The 23,029-nt window shown below is 44.5% G+C and overlaps 2 protein-coding genes across 2 annotated transcripts in view; one reads left to right on the top strand and one right to left on the bottom strand.

Moving 5' to 3' along the window:
- LOC308150069 (lipid transferase CIDEB-like) overlaps positions 1–23,029 on the bottom strand; it is a gene marked incomplete at both ends in the record, with an annotated part of 115,452 nt that overhangs the window by 56,710 nt on the left and 35,713 nt on the right. The gene's annotated exons all lie outside the window — the stretch shown is intronic.
- Positions 9,684–11,753, top strand: LOC308151722 (uncharacterized protein; the record flags this gene model as incomplete). The annotated part of the gene is made up of 7 exons (XM_080524635.1): positions 9,684–9,810; positions 10,555–10,615; positions 10,848–10,892; positions 11,071–11,135; positions 11,280–11,385; positions 11,469–11,580; positions 11,710–11,753. The coding sequence occupies exons 1-7, from the start codon at positions 9,749–9,751 to the stop codon at positions 11,751–11,753; spliced, it is 495 nt and encodes a 164-aa protein (XP_080380761.1). The 5' UTR covers positions 9,684–9,748.

The raw sequence follows: 23,029 nt of genomic DNA, 5'->3' as shown, positions 1-23,029 counted from the left end.
TGCTGCCATATCGTAGTGAGAAGTTGGCCGTGAGATCGGGTCAAGACCAGGAGGCCGTGCCCCTCCTTCAAGAGCAGACGGTGAGAGTGAACGTCAATGGCATTGAGCGCCACGCCACACCCCTACTTCAAGTCAAAACCATGCCACAGCTACATGCCTCACCGGAAGCTGTGCTCCCGCAGCTGAGGGGAATTGAGAAACAGTTGGCTAAGGATCCGGAACAAACCGCTACTTACCCGGCAGAGATTCACAAACTAGAAGAAGCAGGCTACGCTGTGAAATTGGAGCCACGTCAGGTGGAGAAGACAGAAGAGGCATGGTATATACCACACCATATAGTCCAACACAATGGAAAGAACCGGGTGGTGTATAATTGCTCCTTTCCATACCAAGGCCACAACCTCAACAAGCTCCTACTTCCAGGCCCTGCCTTAGGCCACTCACTTCTGGCTGTGCTGTCAGAATCGTGTCGCTACAACGTTTTTGTGGACACTCGAGTGGCGGAGATTCAAGGACTAACAGGGTCTGCCACATGGCGATACGTGCCATCAAGAGTCAACCCAGCTGACGACCTCACGCGAAGACTCGCCCTCAAAGACCTGAGTGATGGCTGCAGGTGGACCCATGGCCCAGCATTCCTGAAACTGCCACCAACAGCGTGGCCTGAGAAGCCGGGTTCACCCGGCAACGAGCTCGACCACGAGATGAGACCTGCTGTTGCTGTGCTGACAATCTCAGTTTCACCGCTGCCAGATCTACAGCAACAACAGACCCTGCGTGACTACCTGGAAGTCATTGCCCGACAGCTTCATGGGGCGGCGGACCCGTCAACTTCCCTGACAGCTGACACCTACGCTGTTGCCGAACTGGAAGCCCTGCAACAGGCACAGAGAGACTCCTTTGCGGATGAGGTAGCCCAGCTGAAGGCCAGTAAACCGGTGGCAAAATCCAGCCGCCTCATGGCACTTGCCCCAGAGCTTGACGAGGCTACAGTACTCATCAGAGTGGGTAGACGTCTCCGCCGCAGCAGCGACCTCGCATCAGACGTGGCGGACCCTGATCCCATCACCCCCAACTGTCTCCGCATGGGGCGGCGGGATGCATCCCTACCTCAGGTCGTTTATGAGGGTCCCAAGACCCTAGGTCGCAGAAGATGGCGATATAGCCAGACATTGGCTGACCACTTTTGGAAACACTTTCTCAGGCACTACCTTCCAGGACTCCAGGCCCGTCAGAAATGGAAATCATCAGCCTCCCTGCCCTTCCTGAAGAAGAGTGATCATCGCTGCTTATCTGGACCCTCTGGCCTTTTCGGATGTTCAAATTCGCTCTGTGAATTTGGGGGCGGCTGTTAAAAAGGCTTTGGAGGACTGAGTGGTCAAAGCGGCCAATCACTGGCCAGCAGAGGCGGGCTCTAGGAATGACGAGCGAGAGAGGAGTACTGGCAGGTTGAGGGAGAATTACGACGAGGATTGAGGAGGAATCAAAACAAGCAGTTTTACTAGCCCATGTAGTTATCAACAAACGTGGAATTACCCCCCAGTTCTGTAGGGTGTGTCTATGACATGACTCAGTTCAAGCTTATTGCACAAGTTCACGGTTTTCATTAAAGCCTTTAATAGTAACCTGGTCTGGTTATTATCTCCATGCATATAAGGACATCATAGTTCTAACCGGACTACCCACAGTGATTTGAACTATCCACCAGTCAAGTCTGTCTATATTTTTCAGGATGCCTCAAAATGTCAGAAACTGACAGATATGTTCTCTGGATCGACTGTGGTGGCTAGGCCTACTACAGATACAGCAGCCATGTCTCATCACCGTGGAGTATGTCAACAGTGAGTGAGTACACTGGTTTACACTTGCATTGGTATACTTGCTGTCCATGTCACTTACTCCGCTCTATAGGTTTTTTTTAAGTGATGATTGGAGTGTGTTTTATTCACACAACCAGTTCAAACAAGTTCAGTTTGAATGTTTTAAGTTAAACCCTTCATGCATTCTTTGTTTTTTTTAGCATGTGGTCAATATCAGGCGTGTTACTATTGTTCGTTTCTACCCTGGTCTTTTGTTTTCTTTTCATGTTCTGTACCTTAAGTTGTTCTGGTAGCTTCCATTGTTCATGAGGGGTAGTGGTGGTCTAGTCTAGTGGATAGTGAGTTGGACTTGTGATCAGAAGGTTGTGAGTTCAAATCCCGCCTGAAACCACACCACTACTAGTGTGCCCTTGAGTAAGGCACTTAGCCCTCAGTTACTCCAGGGGGAATGTCCCTGTAATTTGTAATTGTAAGTCGCTTTGGATTAAAAGCGTCTGCTAAATGTCAAAATTATTATTAAATTAATTATTATTTTACAAATGGTATATTCAACAGACTGCCAGCATGTTGATCGGCGGTGTCGGACCGATTGTGTTGGGCCGGTCTGAGCCACATGGCAGGGCCTAATTGTTGTCCCAGTCCAGCCCTGCCACACACTCAATGTGGAAGAGAGTCTCAACATTTGGAGAGACTTAATTTCCCCTCCCCCAACCACGTGCAAAGGCAATTTGTTTGTACAAAATTATTTGTGCAAACTACTGACAGGAATAATTAATTTAAAAGGTAGATATGGGTTCTGTCCAGGGCTGGACTGGGACAAAAATTAGGCCCTGCCATGTGGCTCAGACCGGCCCAACACAATCGGTCCGACACCGCCGATCAACATGCTGGCAGTCTGTTGAATATACCATTTGTAAAAAAAAAACTATAGAGCGGAGTAAGTGACATGGACAGCAAATATACCAATGCAAGTGTGAACCAGTGTACTCACTCACTGTTGACGTACTCCACGGTGATGAGACATGGTGCTATATCTGTAGTAGGCCTAGCCCCCACAGTCGATCCAGAGAACATATCTGTCAGTTTCTGACATTTTGAGGCATCCTCTGCTAGCTTCTTACTTTTTTTCTCCCTAATTTTCTGGGCACCCCCTTTCACTATCTTATCTACGAACATGACACTGCACTTGGGTTGTCGGCCGAGGGATCAGAGTGGGGGAGGGGGCCGATGGACAGCAGGGCCTAAGCATGTGATTGGGCCAGCCCATGTGTTAGTATAAACGGGGGCCGCCGCTTGATTCAGCGCTAGTTGATGCCGCGCTATTTTGGGCCGCGCTAGTTTGGGGTTGGCCGCACTATTTATAAAAATTTAAAAAATGGGGGGGTCGGGCGGCCCGACCGGCCCAAAACTAGCGCGGCCCACCTGCCAGCGGGCAGGTAGATTGTATGGCCAGTCCAGCGGTGGTTCTGTCCCAACCTCTGTGATTTGAATAAACACACAAGTTGCTTTTAAAGTGCAAAACTCACTCCACACACACCACACACTCAATGTGTAAGAGAGTCTCAACATTTGGAGACTTAATTTCCCCTCCCCCAACCATGTGCAAAGGCAATTTGTCTGTGCAAAATGATTTGTGCAAACTACTGACAGGAATAATTAATTTAAAAGGTAGATATGGGTTCTGTCCCAACCTCTGTGATTTGAAGAAACACACAAGGTGCTTTTAAAGTGCAAAACTCACTCCACACACACCACACACTCAATGTGTAAGAGAGTCTCAACATTTGGAGAGACTTAATTTCCCCTCCCCCAACCATGTGCAAAGGCAATTTGTTTGTACAAAATTATTTGTGCAAACTACTGACAGGAATAATTAATTTAAAAGGTAGATATGGGTTCTGTCTCAACCTCTGTGATTTGAAGAAACACACAAGGTGCTTTTAAAGTGCAAAACTCACTCCACACACACCACACACTCAATGTGGAAGAGAGTCTCAACATTTGGAGAGAGTTAATTTCCCCTCCCCCAACCATGTGCAAAGGCAATTTGTTTGTACAAAATTATTTGTGCAAACTACTGACAGGAATAATTAATTTAAAAGGTAGATATGGGTTCTGTCCCAACCTATCAAGAATGTTTTTTTTAAAAGTCAAGCAAGACTGATATTATAAAAGGCTTAAAAGAAAGAAAAAGCTCCAACGTTTACAGCACACTGTGCCTTCATCAGGGAGAATTGAAGATTGAACCAGGAAGAGGAAGTTTAAATAGAAAAAGGAAAGGGAGGAGTTCAAAAAAAGGGAGGCGGGGGGGGGGGGGGGAATCCACACCTGAAAACCAAGTAGCGACTAATTATAGCGTGATTTTGTCTAATAGAGTGGGGAAATGAAATGATAATTTGAAAAAATCAAATAATGATGTTAAGGGGTCCCAGATCCATAAAGCACATTTTTTTTACTACATTTGTTAGGGATTTGTATTAAAATAACTAGAAGTGATAAATTAAGTACTGTGTGTTCATTTAAATAATATGTGACTGAGGTCAGTTGAAGTCTCACAGAACCATAAAAGAGAGGTTCTGCTTTTGAGCGACATGGGGGGAAGGGGCTCCTGACTGGGAGAAAGTGCTGTAGATTGCTTATTTTTACCTATGTACTAACAACCATTTTGTACCTGCTGTTATGATATTCTATTTTCCTATACTCATTTTATACTATCATAACTAATGATTAATGATAAGTGTGATTTGAAGAAACACAAGGTGCTTTTAAAGTGCAAAACTCACTCCACACACACCACACTCAATGTGTAAGAGAGTCTCAACATTTGGAGAGACTTAATTTCCCCTCCCCCAACCATGTGCAAAGGCAATTTGTTTGTACAAAATTATTTGTGCAAACTACTGACAGGAATAATTAATTTAAAAGGTAGATATGGGTTCTGTCCCAACCTCTGTGATTTGAAGAAACACACAAGGTGCTTTTAAAGTGCAAAACTCACTCCACACACACCACACACTCAATGTGTAAGAGAGTCTCAACATTTGGAGACTTAATTTCCCCTCCCCCAACCATGTGCAAAGGCAATTTGTTTGTGCAAAATTATTTGTGCAAACTAGTGACAGGAATAATTAATTTAAAAGGTAGATATGGGTTCTGTCCCAACCTCTGTGATTTGAAGAAACACACAAGGTGCTTTTAAAGTGCAAAACTCACTCCACACACACCACACACTCAATGTGGAAGAGAGTCTCAACATTTGGAGACTTAATTTCCCCTCCCCCAACCATGTGCAAAGGCAATTTGTTTGTGCAAAATTATTTGTGCAAACTAGTGACAGGAATAATTAATTTAAAAGGTAGATATGGGTTCTGTCCCAACCTCTGTGATTTGAAGAAACACACAAGGTGCTTTTAAAGTGCAAAACTCACTCCACACACACCACACACTCAATGTGGAAGAGAGTCTCAACATTTGGAGAGACTTAATTTCCCCTCCCCCAACCATGTGCAAAGGCAATTTGTTTGTACAAAATTATTTGTGCAAACTACTGACAGGAATAATTAATTTAAAAGGTAGATATGGCTTCTGTCCCAACCTATCAAGAATGTTTTTTTTTTAAAAAGTCAAGCAAGACTGATATCATAAAAGGTGTAAGGCGATCAACTTCTCCAGAATTGATTTAATTGAGTCGTCACTTACAAGCGAGTCCGTTTAATCTCAACGAGACGTCCTTGATATAACTTCTAAGATAAAATGATCCAATCAAATATTCGGCACCACTACTGAACTGTTCTTTAAGAGAATATTTATTCGAGCACATCGGCAAACAATAACATCAGCATACAATAGCATTTCATTCCATGGAAAGGGGTCTTATCTAGCTTCACCTCCGCAGACCAGGATCAGCTGGTTAACTGCAGAAGTTTCACCGGACAAGAGCCCCCCTTCGCCTGGGACCACAGTCTTTATATATTTTTCTTAACATTTTGGGATGGGCTGTCCCTCTCTGGTAGGTTTTATGGTAAACGTCTGTTTTATATCGGAATGTGGCTTTCGACTCCTTTCGGTGTCCGTGCGAGTGTGTTATCCTCTTCTTCTGACCCCCCGGTCGTTTGTCATGGTGGGAGTGTTAGGACACTCTGTCTGCAACGGTATCCTGAGCAGCCCAGCACGACGCCAGACACACACACATTCCAATGTTCTTTAAGGAACCAGTAAGCATATGCACACAGCTATGTTTTTAGGATGCACAGATATCCTGATAGTTATTTTGGGTGTACTCTACATACGTTCTAAAGCACTAATTGGCCAGTTATTTACACTTTGTTCCTTCAAACACATTCCTTCCATGACCAGGTCCGTAAGCTCTATGTCCCTATCAGGATCGCTTGTGTAAACATCACTGTTGCCAGGCCCACAGACTCCCATGACTTGGGACTCGACCAACTAGTCAAAACACAATATTGAAGAATAGACCCATCATCAATCATTAGTTATGATAGTATAAAATGAGTATAGGAAAACAGAATATCATAACAGCAGGTACAAAATGGTTGTTAGCACATAGGTAAAAATAAGCAATCTACAGGCGGTTTGAACCACAACACCCTCTCCCAGTCAGGAGCCCCTTCCCCCCACGTCGCTCAAAAGCAGAACCTCTCTTCCATGACTCTGTGAGACTTCAACTGATCCCAGTCACATATTATTTAAATGAACACACAGTATTTAATACAAATCCCTAACAAAGGCTTAAAAGAAAGAAAAAGCTCCAACGTTTACGGTGTAAGTACCGGAATTTCCGGCCTGCGAGGTTTTTCCGACCCTACCAGACCGGTCATAGGTTCAGCCCTTTCCGGCCATAGGTAGCGCTATGATTCGCTGACGACGATGATTTCCGATCACATGATGACCGCCATTTTTACCCATCAGTAATTTTGGCTGTTTATAGATCTAATCTCTGTAGCGACCTTAAGATACATGGATGTTGCGCGCGCATCCGCGCGCGACGTGAGAGAGTTTAGGTGAAAACAAGATGGAGTTTCATACAGCACTCAAGTTTTACATGATGCATGATATGTATCCTCCTGGCATACCCAAGGCTGGACACCTTAAATCAAGGATTCTAAAGGCGTCCAAGAATTACTTGATGAAAGGTAAGTCAGTGTGAATAACTATGTTATATCCACTCTTGAAGCCACTGCTTGAAATGTCGAAAATGGCGAAAATGCATAGGCCTGTATCAAAATTGAGTGTCTCATTAAGCATCTGCTAACTATTGTGTGCATAAAACCTGTTTCCAGTGGCTTTATATTTGCACTTCTAAATGAATGCTGTATTTTCCTGCTGCATCAGGTGAGGAGTTGTACTACAAGGACAAATACAAGGACAAATTAACGATGAATTGAGAATCAAGGACCCCAATTGAAATAAGCCAGTGGCTTTCTTGGGTTTTTATCCTGTTAGTTGACCTTGTATGTAATATGTACTTTCATGTACCTACTTCTGCAAATCTTCTAATAAAGTTTTCAATCAATCAATCAAAGACAAACATCGCTTGGTGGTGTGCAACAAAGATGGAGTTCGTGATGTCCTGATGGTAACTTTCTTATCTGACTTGAGTTCTTGTCCATCATCTTTCCCAATTATGACAAGATTATCATTGTTGGAGACCTCAAAACCTACTTATTCAATCTCGCCTTTTAAATGTCTGTCTTTATTGTTATTTCATCTGTACTATTGTTGTTTTATCTTCTTTGCTCTCTGTGAAGCACATTGTGTCACATTTTTGTGAGAAATGGGCTATACAAATGAAGTTTGATTTGATCTGAAGGAGTGCCACGACAACCATGGGACTGGGGGTCATCCAGGGAGACGCCGAACGCTGGAGAAGGTGACTGCGTCCTACCTCTGGTCCACCTTGCGGGAGGATGTCACAAAATGGGTGAGTTTTTGATGTTATTAGTGCATGATGTGTGTGAACATTGTAATTTATACACTGCCCATTAGCAATGATCTTTTACTCAAAGATCTCCAACTCTTGTGTAATTCTCATACTGACCACAATCTGATTCTGCACTGGAACACCCAGACCATCATACAGGCCGCGGCCCCTCAACCACAGCGGTTCTGCACCTAAGGCACTAAGCCCAGCAGCTGACCACCACCACCAAAATGAAGCCTCAACCACATCAAGAATTCTCTGACTCTAGATAATTTCCTCTGAAATGTCACTGTTTTAAAGGTTGATGAGTGCCCCCGCTGTCAACATCATGAGAAAATAAAGACAGTTGCACCTGTACTCCATCCCATCCAAGTGAAAGAGGCATGGAGTGTCCTGGGGATTGATCTCATTGGTCCACTTCCCACCACTGCAAAGGGCAAAAGGTAGCTACTGAATGTTGGGCAGAAGTATGTGTAACCCCTTTTGGTTAAAGCTAGTGAGATAAGCTGACATCATGTATTGGATAAGTCAATAAAAGTTATGAAGCAAGTTTTTGGTGGACCCCATGAGGAATAGCTGCTGCAATGCTGTAGCTAATGGAGAACAATCTGCATTTTTCATTGCAGATACATTCTGACTGCAACCGACCTCTTCACCAAGTGGGTTGTGGCAAAAACCCTCAACACCAAAACAGCCAATGAGGTGTCCAGGAAGATAGTCAACATTCTTCTTGACTTTGGACTGGTAGAGAGGATCATTACCGACCAAGGACGGGAATTTGTGAATGAGGTACAGTTATCTATATAAGACACAGTGTATGTGATGTGTGACATTTGATAATTGTAATTTAATCTAATTTAATTGCATACACTAATGCATCTGCAGGTCAACCGTGGTGTTTTTGAGGCTCTGGGTGTCAAACACTGCATCACGTCACCCTACCACCCCCAGGCCAATGGACAGGACGAGCGCACAAACCGCAACGTGAAGACTGCGCTTGCCAAGTACTGTGGGGAGGGACAGAACGACTGGGATGTCCATTTGAGGGGCGTCATAATGAGCATCAACACCTCTAAGCAGGTAGCCTACTATTGTGTAACAACTGCATATGTAAACAATTCAAACAAACATAGAAAGAAACAAAAAACAATTTAAACAATAAAGAAAGATGGTGAAATGCTATTGATTGTACTTTTGTTTTGTTTTACAGCGATCAACCAGGTACACCCCGTACATGGCACTGTTCGGACGGCACCCTCGCAGCCCAGGTGTCATCAACACAACACAGACTGAGGAGGGTGACGACTCAGCTGTGGTTGTGGTTGATTTGACAGAGGAGGATGTACAGGCGAAGACTGTCGAAGTTACAGATCTACATGCAAAGGTGATGTAAAAATGGCAATTTATGCATAATAATATCTAATAATAACAAATATGCATACAATGGCAATATATGCTATAAAATATGAATATGTTTTATCAGTAACTTATCGGCACAAGTTACTTACTTATATTACTCTGTTGCAGATTGGAAACGCATGTTTCAGATTCATCAAAGAGGCCACACAAAAACATGTAAGGTTTTGTTATTTGTTAAAACATAAATTATGCAGATGTATGCCGGTATTCATTAACACCTGTAACGTCTTTTTCAAAAAGTAGTGCAGTTTTCCCTTGATATTGCACTAATTAATTACAACATTTCTTTTTTGTGAAAAACTGTCAATATAGGGAAAAGACATCCACATTGTGGACTTGTACGTAGTCCCAACGTGGAAGTCCAAGACTGAGGACCCAATGGCTGGACTTCCTGTAAGTTCCTTTTACCTGTGACCTGTGTTGCTTGACATTGACATAGGCTTGGGCGGTATTGATGTATATCATGGTATTTGGAAATCGATAAAAAGGAATTAAAAAATAGATACCACCCAAGCCTAAAAAAATGCAAAATAACTTCTAAAATGCTAGAAGGACCTCCTGCACAAGGATGCCATCGTCATCCCTGCCTGGAGTCGACAGCCAGGAAAAGCGGATCACTTTTTGCTTTGTGTGAGTGTAATCCAAATCCTCTCAACAGTCAAAGTAAAAATGTACTCAACTTGTGCTGTACATTTCTATTCTGTTTTAGGAGAGCATGTAATGTTATCTGCTTTGTAAATGGTTGACAGATCATCAAACCTAAAGCAAAGGAGCTGCTTTTGGTGGACTCGCTAAACCCCGATGGTTTTGGCGACAGCTGTTACCATGGCGTCTTTAGGTTTTGTAACATAACGACAATAGTCAGCCCTGTTCTGTGGCTTATAAGGGAAATCTACATAATTCATAGTATTCTAATAATACAGTAAGACAGCTTATTGACCAGGGTTGTCAACTAATACAATTTAATTTATAACACATGTTCTTAGCAAACAACATGTCTGTAACAGGATACTATGAATTATAATGTTCGGCTTGTTCCAAGAAGCCTTGTTCAAAGCCTCGTTCAAAGGCTGTTTTCAAGTTATTTTGTTTACACCATGTTCAGTGGCTATCGTAACATTCATCTTTCTTAAAGCATGCAATAGTATGTTGAATGTAAGGAAACCCAGTAATATTAATTCTCTTGTCATTCTTTCACTAAGTCATATTGCAAGAGTAATTAATATACCATGTTCTGGTGCTATATTTGGGGGAAAAGAGACATTTATTATGTGTCATAGGTGACATTGTTAGGTGTTCTTGTATTGTAGCATTTTTCATATAGTTAAGAGTCAATTTGTCTGACACAAATACTCTTATGCTGGATTTTGACAGTGATCTAGCTCATCGCATCGCCCCAGGCCAGTGGGCAACCATGTACGGCAGAGACATCAAGGTACTTTTGTCCTGCATCTCATGCACTTGCACATGTCTTTATTATCCTTTTGACCACATAACTGTTATATTGCTATTAACACCTTGTCCAATTCTTTCAGGGTTTCCCTCGCCAAAACGCAGGGATTGATTGTGGTGTCTTCATATTGATGGTAAATTCCTTTCTATTCTATTGAAAATGTTGTTCATTTGAAATGGTCATAACCTAATAAGCAGATCTTTGCCTTTCACAGTATGCATTCTGTCTCACCACTGACGCTCCACTTCAGTTCACAGAGGTCAGTGTTTCTCTTCTCCGACGGTGAGGAGAGTCAAGGAGGAAACTAAATCTGTTACCATTAACATTCTAAACCATAACGGTTTGGCTGTTGTAGCATATATATATCTCTGGAAACACCCATTGCCCAAGCGCACAGAACCATTTTGACTTTACATTTCTTCTCTCAATTTTTTTAGAGGGATATGGGACGCCTGAGGAGATGGTGGTGCATCGTTCTAATGGAACGGTTCCAGATTGAGGGGTAAGACTTCACTTTAAATGTAACTTCCGAAACCGCATTTGTTATATATATATGTTATATATATATATATATATATATATATATATATATATATATATATATATATTGGCTTACTTTTTTATTCTGTCACTATCTCACTCAAAGCCACGGGCAGAGGTTTGCCCACTGGACCGATGAGGCCAGAGCGTTGCTCCAAGGGTCACTGCAGCCGGTTTTCAGGGTCCCCAAGAAGCGGAAGAGGGAACAGGAGGTGAGCATGATGCTGAATGGTAAATAATAGTGGTTTTTGTTAGTTCAATAGTTGTGATTGCACCATGCATTTTATTCCTTCAGTGTGAGCGGTCTGACAGTGTGGTGGGCAGCAATGCCATAAGAAATGACCACAGCTATGCAACAATGCAAGAGGAAGACGCCAAGAAAAAGAGGACAGAAGACGACAACTTCGGTATGTTTCTCTTCACCAGTACTGTATATTACTATAACCTTATATGAAAACGGTGCCACTACACCACTGGCTGTAGAACTGTTTCTATGGACCACTGTAAGAGGACTTTAAACTGTTTTTGTCTTGTAGACCGCGGCAAGTCCACCCTCCTGGGAGCGGAGTGGATGAACTAGAACGCCCACCGGCTGTAAGGGAAGGTCCAGGAGCCTGCTTTTCTGCAATTGGACAAAATACAGAGAGAGGAAATAGAGGCTAAATTGACACTGATTGAAGACGAAGAAGAACGTCAAGAATTGCTGGAAATATTTTTGTTTGAATTTGAACTTAAAATTGATTATGATTTATTTCTGTTAGAGGTCAAGGACAATCTTGGCATCCCTGTGTGCGCAAGTTTCAAGGCTCCCAGTTCGGAAGAGTGATTGATTAATTAGTGTGCTTGCAGTCGCAAATATAAAACTGAATCTGAACAATAGTGTGAACTACATGTTGGTCACATTACCCCAAATGTTAACGGTGGATGACCGATGGCCTTATTCACTTATTCCTTCCAGCTAGAGTCTGGATCTAGCTAGAGTTAGAGTCATGTCAGAGGGAGGGGCTTTTGACACGTGCATGCTGTCTGAGTCAGTCCATCCTCTCCATGGGCGTGGGTTAGATGTGGCTACAGGCCCCAAACATTTCCCAAATAAGATATATATGTATATGTACACATGCTATATTTCGGTTAACCTACACAATGTTTTTACTTGATTCCAGCTAATTTGTGAATGAATACGTTTTTGTTTGTGTATGGTCAATCCATTTGTATGTAAATATGGTTTCATGCTGTATTGATTTACAATAAATTCATTGCATTTCATTAAATCGTGTTGCTTTACTACAAAAAACACATCTGATTGAGGAAGACTACAAAACATTGAGAAAGGATTTGGTAAACCAAGTATTTCTTGCATCATATGGTAAGAAGAGGGGTGGCCATAGTAATTAATACATCTCTACCATTCTCTGAAGAGAAAGTGATAAAAGATAATAGGAGAAGATATGTAATGGTTGACCCTATTACATTAACCATAGCTAAAGGTAATGAATCTTTTTTTCATTTCATACCCTAACTCTAACCCACTCTACCCATAACTAACTCTAACTCTACCCATACTCTAACGAATTAAAATGATTAACAAGCATAATGGCACAGAGAATGCAGAGATGTGTATATATACAAAGGGTTGAAATATATGTTATTATTATTATTATTATTATTATTATTACTTTATTATCACATAACAGCTATTTGAAGCAAACTATGGAAAATGTATAACTGAGTAGTGAAAAACTCAGAAATAGTGAAATACATTCTTAGAAATGTCTACCGTGTCATAGTAATTAATAAATCTCTACCATTCTCTGAAGAGAAAGTGATAAAAGATAATAGGAGAAGATATGTAATGGTTGACCCTATTACATTAACCATAGCTAAAGGTAATGAATCTTTTTTTCATTTCATACCTATTAGTTTACTCTAACGAATTAAAATGATTAACAAGCATAATGGCACAGAGAATGCAGAGATTTGTATATATACAAAGGGTTGAAATATATGTTATTATTATTATTACTTTATTATCACATAACAGCTATTTGAAGCAAACTATGGAAAGTGTATAACTGAGTAGTGAAATACTCAGAAATAGTGAAATACATTCTTAGAAATGTCTACCGTGTCATGATTACAAAGATACCACTTGAACACACACACTGTGACACATTGGTCACACGCGCGGGCACACACGCGCGCACGCGCGATGCGCGCGAAACACACACACAACACACAGTTTCAGATCTACTAATGATAGTTATGGAGATAGACTCCAGTTCTATGAGTGGAGCGGAGCCCCATAGGGGAGCTCTGCTCCTATTGGTTTACCCGCTACCTAAAGTAGCCAATGACTGAATTTTTCAATGCCTGCGCCCGCCTGGGGTGCTATATAAAGGGGCGTACTTCGCTCCATCATTCTCCCAAACATACAAAACAGCCGGGTTTGAACAAGTCGAAGTGGGCCAGCAGCCCTATGGGGCTCCGCGCAGTGGCGTAGCGCAAAATCCCGGGGCCCCCCCGCAAGGTGGCGGCGGGGGCCCTTTCGCAACGGAGTAAAAAAAAAAAAAACTTGCGTTTTTTAGAGGCCGATGCGTTATTGACGTTGCGAAATTTCGCAATATGCACTCTACATTCTAAATGCTTGACTTAGCAAAAGGTACAAACAAGTGAGAGCAATAGCCTATAACTAAAACCAAATGGTAGACTACACTACATCAGTAGAATGTATTATAAGTAGAATAGTACAAGCTTTATTTCTTTTAACAAAGTGTGGTGTGCACAGCAGTGTGATATCTGTAAACATATCTGTAGACTCTCCGCTAAGGGTTGCCAGATGGGATTGAGAATTTCCAACCTAACCAATCTAAACACTTCTAAATCCACCAAAAACCAGCCCATCTGGCAACCCTGTCTCCGCTGCATCAGAGTCTACTTGTTGCGTAAAATTGGCCAGGGTTAGTCAAATCCTTTGTTGGACATCTCGTATATTGGTATATTGTGGCATTTCTTTACTGTTTGCCATCTGGTCTAGGAATACCCAGGGAGACGCAGACAGCAGAAGTAGATTCGAATAGTAGAATAGAAAAAAGAAACAGCTATATATAGCCTAATCATGCTGAATTACAGTATGTACTTCTGCCTGAGTTTGAGTATGATGCTGCCCAAATAAATGTTATTGTTTAGTGCTGTACGCTTTCGTGGTATTATATTGTGTGAATTATCATCTGTATGTTGTTTTTCTTTCACTCGACTAACCGCCGAGATAATACTTGAGACATGTACTTCCGTAAACATACATTTTTTATTAGATTTTTTTACAATATCGGACCGACAGTCCCACATATAGCGGCTATAATGTCCGAATAGAGAATCTACCACCACCTAAAGAATGCTTATTGTACTTTGTATTGTATTTTCGCTTGCTCATTTTCCTTGTGTCTCGCTGCCTACGTGTGACGTCAAAGTCATGTTGCTATTGGATACGGCTAACTATGTATATCTTTTTTAATATAGGCCTATATATTAAAATTAAGGTTGACACAATGAAGGGCCACTTATTTTATTTATTTTATATTTTTTTAAATTATAAAAAAAAAAAAAAAAAAAAGTTTGGATCCAATGTTAGGGGGCCCCCTAGTGGCTGGGGCCCCCCCGCGGTGCGTCGCTTGCGGGCCCGTCCGCTACGCCACTGGCTCCGCTCCACTCATAGAACTGGAGTCTATCTCCATAACTATCGTTCTATATCGTGGAGCTCCGCCCCATAGGGGAGCTCTGCTCCTATTGGTTTAGGCGGAGCGAGCGAGGCCAAATGTACCCCCACTGAGACTATTAGTCCGAAAACAATCCCAGCGGCACCCGGAGCTGACCACTGATGTTGGTTCAAGACAACCTTAAAAAGTTGGCCCGACCCACACTGAGTCTGCTCCACTGATCTAGCCCTTACGTGAGCACGTAGGGTTGTAGATCTAACGGAACATGTCCTGGAGGAGGGTCCCCTCCCCAGGCACATCCGTAATCATCCTGACAGCACTTGAATAGAATCCCCAACCAGGGTAATCCAAGTGCCTTCCCCACTACATCAGTCATCAGCAAAACTGAGGACAGAATGAGACAAGGATGAGGAAGAAATATCACTTACCTAACCCTTACGTTGGGTTGTTGATCTAACAGAACATGTCCTGGAGGAGGGTCCCCTCCCCAGGCACATCCGTACTCATCCTGACAGCACTTGAATAGAATCCCCATGACCAGGGTAATCCAAGTGCCCTTCCCACAACATCAGTCATCAGCAAACTGAGGACAGAATGAGAAAAGGATGAGGAAGAATATCACTGATCTAGCCCTTACGTGAGCACGTAGGGTTGTAGATCTAACGGAATATGTCCTGGAGGAGGGTCCCCTCCCCAGGCACATCCGTATTCCTCCTGACAGCACTTGAATAGAATCCCCATGACCAGGGTAATCCAAGTGCCTTCCCCACTACATCAGTCATCAGCAAAAACTGAGGACAGAATGAGAAAAGGATGAGGAAGAAATATCACTGATCTAACCCGTACGTGAGCACGTAGGGTTGTTGATCTAACCGCGGAACATGTCCTGGAGGAGGGTCCCCTCCCCAGGCACATCCGTATTCATCCTGACAGCACTTGAATAGAATCCCCATGACCAGGGTAATCCAAGTGCCCTTCCCACAACATCAGTCATCAGCAAAACTGAGGACAGAATGAGAAAAGGATGAGGAAGAATATCACTGATCTAGCCCTTACGTGAGCACGTAGGGTTGTAGATCTAACGGAACATGTCCTGGAGGAGGGTCCCCTCCCCAGGCACAACCGTATTCCTCCTGACAGCACTTGAATAGAATCCCCATGACCAGGGTAATCCAAGTGCCTTCCCCACTACATCAGTCATCAGCAAAACTGAGGACAGAATGAGAAAAGGATGAGGAAGAAATATCTTTCAAGTAATACCGTACAAAAGGTGATGGCGACGACCAAGACGCCGCCTCACATATCTCCTCCACTCCCACTCCCCTGAGAATGGCCACTTATGTGGCCATGCCCCTGGTGGAATGAGCCTGAATGCCAGTCGGCACGGGCTGCCCCTTCGATTTGTATGCGAGGCTAATAGCCTCGCAAATCCAATGGGACAGCCTCTGCTTCGAGAGTGGTGCCCCGGCTTTCTGTCCGCCGTAGCAGATCAGAAGCTGGGGAGAAGATCTCAGTCCTGCTGTGCGCTTCACATATTGTGCCAACGCGCGCACCGGACATAGACAATGTAAACGCCTCTCCCTCTCTCCGTCGTGAGGAGGAGGAAAAAAGGCGCTCAGAGCACAGCTCTGAACCCTAAACCCACGATTAACCTTAGGGATAAAAGCCGGGTTAGGGCGTAACACAGCTTTTGTTTCGTCATCAGATATGATCAAACAATCTGCCCGTGTCGAGAGAGCACATCAATCACTCACTCGCTTAGCCGTAGTCAAGGCGAGGAGTAGACTCGTCTTGAGAGACAATAAACGCAACGACACAGTGTCAATGGGTTCGAATGGGGGCACGCACAGCGCCTCTAGCACAATCGACAGGTCCCATTTTGGCATTAGAGTCCTATGAGGGCGTCTAAGCCTACACACTCCAGTCAAAAAACGCTTAACCAGCGAATGACTGAACAGTGTCGTTGTCGCAAAACCCTCATGACAAGCTGAGATGGCAGCCGCGTAAACTTTAATAGTTCCCGCCGCCAATCCCTTGTCAAACAGCGACTGTAAGAAGCACAAGAACGTTTCGACCCGACAGCAGACTGGGTCAACGTCCTGTCCCTCACACCACTGTGTAAACACTCGCCAGCGCGCCGCATATCCCTTTGCAGTGGATTGCGCGCGCGCACTCTGAATGGTCTGAATGACCGCGTCTGTCAGACCCCTGCGTTCTAACAAATCCCTCTCAGTTTTGATTGATTGAAAACTTTATTAGAAGATTTGCAGAAGTAGGTACATGAAAGTACATATTACATACAAGGTCAACTAACAGGATAAAAACCCAAGAAAGCCACTGGCTTATTTCAATTGGGGTCCTTGATTCTCAATTCATCGTTACATGTAAGACAGACAAAAAAGCTAGTACTATCTACAAGATAATACAGACAGATAACTATTACTATCTACAAGATAAACACACATCCATCATGGGAAGAACAATACAACGAAACATAAGGTATGTACAGCGGGTAGGACAGGTGGGGACATACACCACAGGTGGGGGCGGGGGACAAAACACAAAGTATGTACAGTGGGTAGTTCGGGTCTTTTAATCTGATTTTTGATTTAGAGGGTCCAGTTACGGATTGCAGCCTCCTGTAAATGTTTTTTGAGAGTGGTTTTGAAGGTGGGCAGTGTTTTGCACTCCTTTAAGATTATAGGAAGGGCGTTCCACATTTTTACTGCATAGTTTGCAAACGAGTTTAACCCCTTGTTTGTGGTGCAACGCGGTTGAACGTGGTTCGTGGAGCTTCCTCTGGTGTTGTATGTGTGGACGTTGTTCACATTTTGGAAGTATGTTGACAGGTACTTGGGTGTCTTTGTGGTGTAGCGTATCTTGAAGACCAGGCCCAGTGCAAGCTGCTGCACTCTGTCAACTACTCGTAGCCAATCAAGGCTCAAAAAATGAGCAGCGGTTAGATGTGTCCTAGGGTTGAGGCCTAGCAGAAGCCTAACCAGTTTATTTTGGGCTGTCTGGAGTCTTGTTTTATGGGCCTTTGTGGTTCTATAGTACCATGATGTTACGGCATAGTCGAAGTGACATTGAATGAGAGCTCCTGATAGGGTCCTCAGTGTGTTTTTACTGACAAGTGAGGATATCCTGTACAAGAATCTAGTTCTATGGTTCACTTTTTTGATTACTTTTGCTGCCATTTTATCTCCGGAAAGATTTGCCTCTAAGATGGAGCCCAGGTATGTAATATCCTCTTTTCTTGTGATATTAATGTTACCCACTTTTATTTTAAAATTTTCAGCCTTTCTGAGTTTAGATGGGGATCCGTATAGGATGGTTTCAGTTTTACCTAGGTGTATTGATAGTTTATTGTCAGCTAGCCAGATGCAGATTCTACTCAGTTCAGTGCTTAGCGCTTTTTCCACCTGCAATATGTCCCTGTCAGAGACCAGCAGAGCCGAGTCATCCGCGAACAGGAACAAATTGCAATCACATGCTGATGACATGTCATTCACATATATTAGGAACAGTAAAGGTCCCAAAATGCTTCCTTGTGGAACGCCGCAGGTCACTGGGAGGGGGGGGGACAGTGTTCCGTTCACACTAACCACCTGTTCCCTCCCCTCTAAGTAGGATTGCATCCAGCTCACCGATGTTCTATCGAACCCAATTGCTTTCAGTTTATCTAACAATATGTGGTGATCTACTGTGTCGAAGGCCTTCTGGAGGTCCAGCATGACCATGCCGCAGTACTTGCCCGAGTCCACCTCATGGTTGATGTGGTCGTTCAAATAGAGAAGGCATGTGTCAGTGGAATGGGATGTTCTGAATCCTGATTGAAATTCATACATCAGCTTTTTGTCGGTAAGGTACCTATCGACCTGTTCATAAACTATTTTTTCCATAAGTTTCGAGATGGAATTAAGAATAGAAACAGGTCGGTAGTTGCCTGGGTCTAATTTGCTTCCTTTTTTATACAGTGGGGTTACCCTTGCTATTTTAAAGTCAAGGGGGACGTGTCCCTGTTTGATGGAGAGGTTTATTATGTGGGTGATGATTGGGGTAATGGAGGCAGCTGAGTCTTTTAGAAATCTGGCTGGAATATTGTCATGGCCCGTGGCCTTTTCTGAGTGTAGAGCGCCTAGCTTTTTAAACACCTCATCGTTTGACACCATGGAGAGTTTAAAATCATCATTGCGTACACCCAGTTTATTGTAGAACTCACGGATGTGCTCTACACCATAACGCCCTGAGTGGGGTGGTAGATTGTTAACTAATTTAGTGGCTATGGTTGTAAAGAAAGTGTTTAAGCACTTAGCCACATCCAGCTTGTCTGTAAGGAGAGAATCACCAGATTTTATGCTGATGTTTGTAGACCTGGTTTTGAGTTTTTGACTGCAACCTAGTTGGCTATTAAGTAGCTTCCAAAGGTCACGTGGTTTGTTTAAGTTTTCTTCGATTTTGTTATCGAGGTATTCTTTCTTAGCAGATTTGGTCATGGTAATTACCTGATTGCATAGTTTGTTGCATTGTTTTTTAATTTTCTCAAAGTGGGTTTTGTGATCTTCGTTTAAGTGTTTCACTAATTTTGATTTGCATTTTTGAACTTCAGAGCATTTTAGGTCTCTGACTTTCATAGCATTTAGAATGTCCGAATTCATCCATGGTTCCGATCGGGTTTTAACCCTGGTGGTTCTCATGGGGGCTATACTGTCAATAATATTTAGGAATTTGGTTTTGAAACCTAGCCATGCCTCTTCAACCTGTGTGCATTTTAGTTCATCAAACCAGTCTTGATTCTCCAGTTTATGGTTTAAGGCCTCACTAGAATAGGATTTAAGGGATCTAGTGGTTACAGTTTTATGACCGCCAGCCTTGGGTTTTTGTTTTTTACGAGTGCAAAAGATCATGTAATGATCACTTAGCCCACATACAATAACCCCACTCTTGGAGATTTTGGACTCATCCGATGTTAGAATGAGATCTATGGTGGTTTGAGTAGAAATACACACCCTAGTGGGTTTGGTAATTTGTTGACGGAGACCGTGTAATTCAGAAAACCTAGTGAAGGATTTGAAAACGGATGCTTCATTTCTGAGCATGTCCGTGTTCAAATCTCCAATAAGAATCTTTTCCACACAGTCAACGTCATCCATGCACCCCTCAAGAATATCATAGAAATCACTCTGATCGGGAGGTCTGTAGATAGTACCAACCAGCACTGGTTTTGCTTTGTTAAAGATAATTTCAACCCAAACAGATTCTAATTTGTCATGATTCAGGTCATCACGGGTGTTAAAGATAATATCGTTGTGAATGTACATGCAGACACCACCCCCATACCTGTTCCTGTCGTTTCTGATGACTGTGTAGTTAACTATTTCAATCTCTGGGTCTTTGATGGTAACCAGGCCATGAGGGGGCCCCCCATCATAGGCGGCCCCCTCACCAAGCCTCTGGCTTGAGAGAGTGCATCTTGTCGATGAGGTATGGGCCATGGGCCCTCTACCAACATCTCCATCAGTTCCGGAAACCACAGGGCTCCGGGACGGTCCGGGGCTACAAGAATTAACTCTAGCCTCTCTGACCTCACTCGTGCCAACAGTGGGAGGATAGATGTCAGGGGTGGGAACGCGTATAACAGGACCCTCGGCCATGGGTGGTGTGCGAATGCATCGACTCCCAATGGCGGGTTGTCCTGTTCGCGCAGGGAGAACCAAAGGCGACACTGCGCATTCGTCCGGGACGCAAACAGATCCACTTCTGCTTGCCCGAACCGTGCCCAAATCAGAGACACAATGGAGGGTGCTAACCTCCAGTCGTCGTCCCTCGGGCCTCCCCGTGATAACAGATCTGCTCCTTCGTTGAGCAGACCTGGAATGTTGAGAGCTTTTAGCGAACTCAGGTGTGTGACAGCCCACAGCCATATATCTGTCGCCAGGCGATGAAGTGACGCTGAGCGTACTCCCCCTTGACGATTGATGTATGCTACTGTTGTCCTGTTGTCGGATCTGACTAACACGTCCAGATCCTTTAACACCGGGGCAAAATGAAGTAGCGTTAACTTCACCGCCTCGAGTTCCAGCAGGTTGATGTGACGCGTCTCTAACGGTCCCCATCTTCCTGCCACCGAACCTGCCTGACACACTCCTCCCCACCCAGTCAACGACGCGTCCGTGAAGACTGGGTAGTGGGATGCCGGTCTGCCCATGGCGACTCCGCGCGCGATGACGCGCGGGTCTCTCCAGTAGCTCAGGTCGGTCTTGACCGATCTCGGTATTACAATCAACTTGCGACGGTGTCTCACTGGATCCAGTCGCAGTCGTGCGAACCACCTCTGCAGTCTGCGCATGTGTAATAGGCCTAAGGGGACCACTACATGGGCTGCAGACATCAGTCCTAGTAAGGACATCATTGACAGAGCGGTGATTGTATTTGTCACTCGACACACCCGGAGAGCTGACGTCAGTGTCGCTCTCCGTGGTGCCGATAACTGGCCCTCATCTTGGCAGTATCCAACTGAATGCCTAGATAGGAAAACTGTTGAGCCGGCCACGGAGCACTCTTTGTCCAGTTGACAGCTAACCCCAGCTGAGTGAGGTGCTGCACCAGTGAGGTTGCGTCCCGAATGGCTCGATTTGGGCATTGGGCCAAGACCAGTAGGTCGTCGAGATATGCTAATATGCGTATCCCGTTTCGCCTCAGTGGTTCGAGTGCTGTCTGCACGCATTTGGAGAAAGTTCGAGGAGCAAGCGCGTACCCGAAGGGCAGGCGCGTGTACTCGTAAACCTTCCCTTGGAAGGCAAAACGTAGAAATTTCCTGTGCCTCTCTGTGATTGGCACATGAAAATACGCGTCCCTCAGGTCTATGCTGATTCCGTAGTCGCCCTTCTGTATACAAGACAGAAGGCGCCTCGTCGTCAACATACGAAAGGGGCGTTTCGCCACTCTCTCGTTGAGGACCCTTAAATCTAGTATGGGTCTCATGCCTCCGGATTTCTTTGGGACAAGGAAATACGGGGAGTACCACCCCATGTCCCACTGGTCCCTCGGAACCATTGTCACTGCGCCCTTTGTTAGGAGATTCGTAATCTCCTCCTGGAGCGCACGTGTTTTTATCGGGCAGGACAAAACAGTCTCTCTCACGCCCCTGAAGGGCGGAGGAGGCTGAATGAACTGTAGTGCATATCCCCTCCTCAATGTCCTGTCCAGCCAGCCCGACAGAATACCTGCCCATTCTAGCCATTCTGCATAACGCAACGACAGCGGCTGGGCCGTCTGTTGTGGTGCAGTCGACAGAAAAAGCTTGAATTTCTGTATGACCCCAGCCGCCGCTGCACACCGAGGAGGTGGCACAGCCCAAGGTGGGGTCATTTCGAAAGGGATGGGCAGCCGTCTGTAAAGAGTGTTTGCTATGTGTAACAATGCCCTTTATTGACGCAGGTTTATTATGCCTGATAATCAAAGAACCGGCCGCACGCTCATGAGCTGGGCCAGATCCTGATAGACATGGAGGGGTTATTGATGTAAATAACGGTCCCTCTATACGGCTACAGACAGGGGTGTTTAACCCCGTTTGTGTCGTGATAGGGGTAAGTCTGTTAGGCAGAGAGCTGGCCACACGCTGGTACGCTGGGCCAGTCTCCGCTTTGTTTCTAACCGGTAGCGATTGGACCACGCTCCGACAAGGCAGGCGGGTCTCCGCTCCGGTAGATAACATGGGAAAATCACCTTTACTGAAAAAGTAAGGTGGGGATTTTCCTTCTTTTACCTCTTTATGAGGTAGCAGCCATGAAGAGGAAACCGGTGGTGGGGTCATTACCGACCCCTCCGCCAGTGAAACCGGGCCACGCTGCCGTGGGGGGCCGTAGCGGGCCCTCCCAGTGGTCAGCGGCGGGGGCTGGGGATGCCGAGTGGGGCATGGCTCCGTCTGTAGAGGTGGAGCCAGTGCCGCATCACACCGAAACCTCAGTTTCGCAGCCGTTGACGGTCTAGTCATCACCACGGCAGAAGAAGAAGAGGTGGAGGGTCGCTGGAGGGGGAGGTGGCTGGCAAGGTGCCTCTTAGCCTCCTCCATCGCGGCCAGGCGCACCGTCAAGGTGTCCATGGCGGGACCGAATAGCCCTTGTCTCTCTATTGGAGCATT

The sequence above is a fragment of the Nansenia antarctica genome, assembly GCF_963989245.1.
Source record: "Nansenia antarctica genome assembly, chromosome: 2".
NCBI classification, from domain to species: domain Eukaryota; kingdom Metazoa; phylum Chordata; class Actinopteri; order Argentiniformes; family Microstomatidae; genus Nansenia; species Nansenia antarctica.
This window is presented reverse-complemented; position numbering and strand designations above follow the sequence as displayed.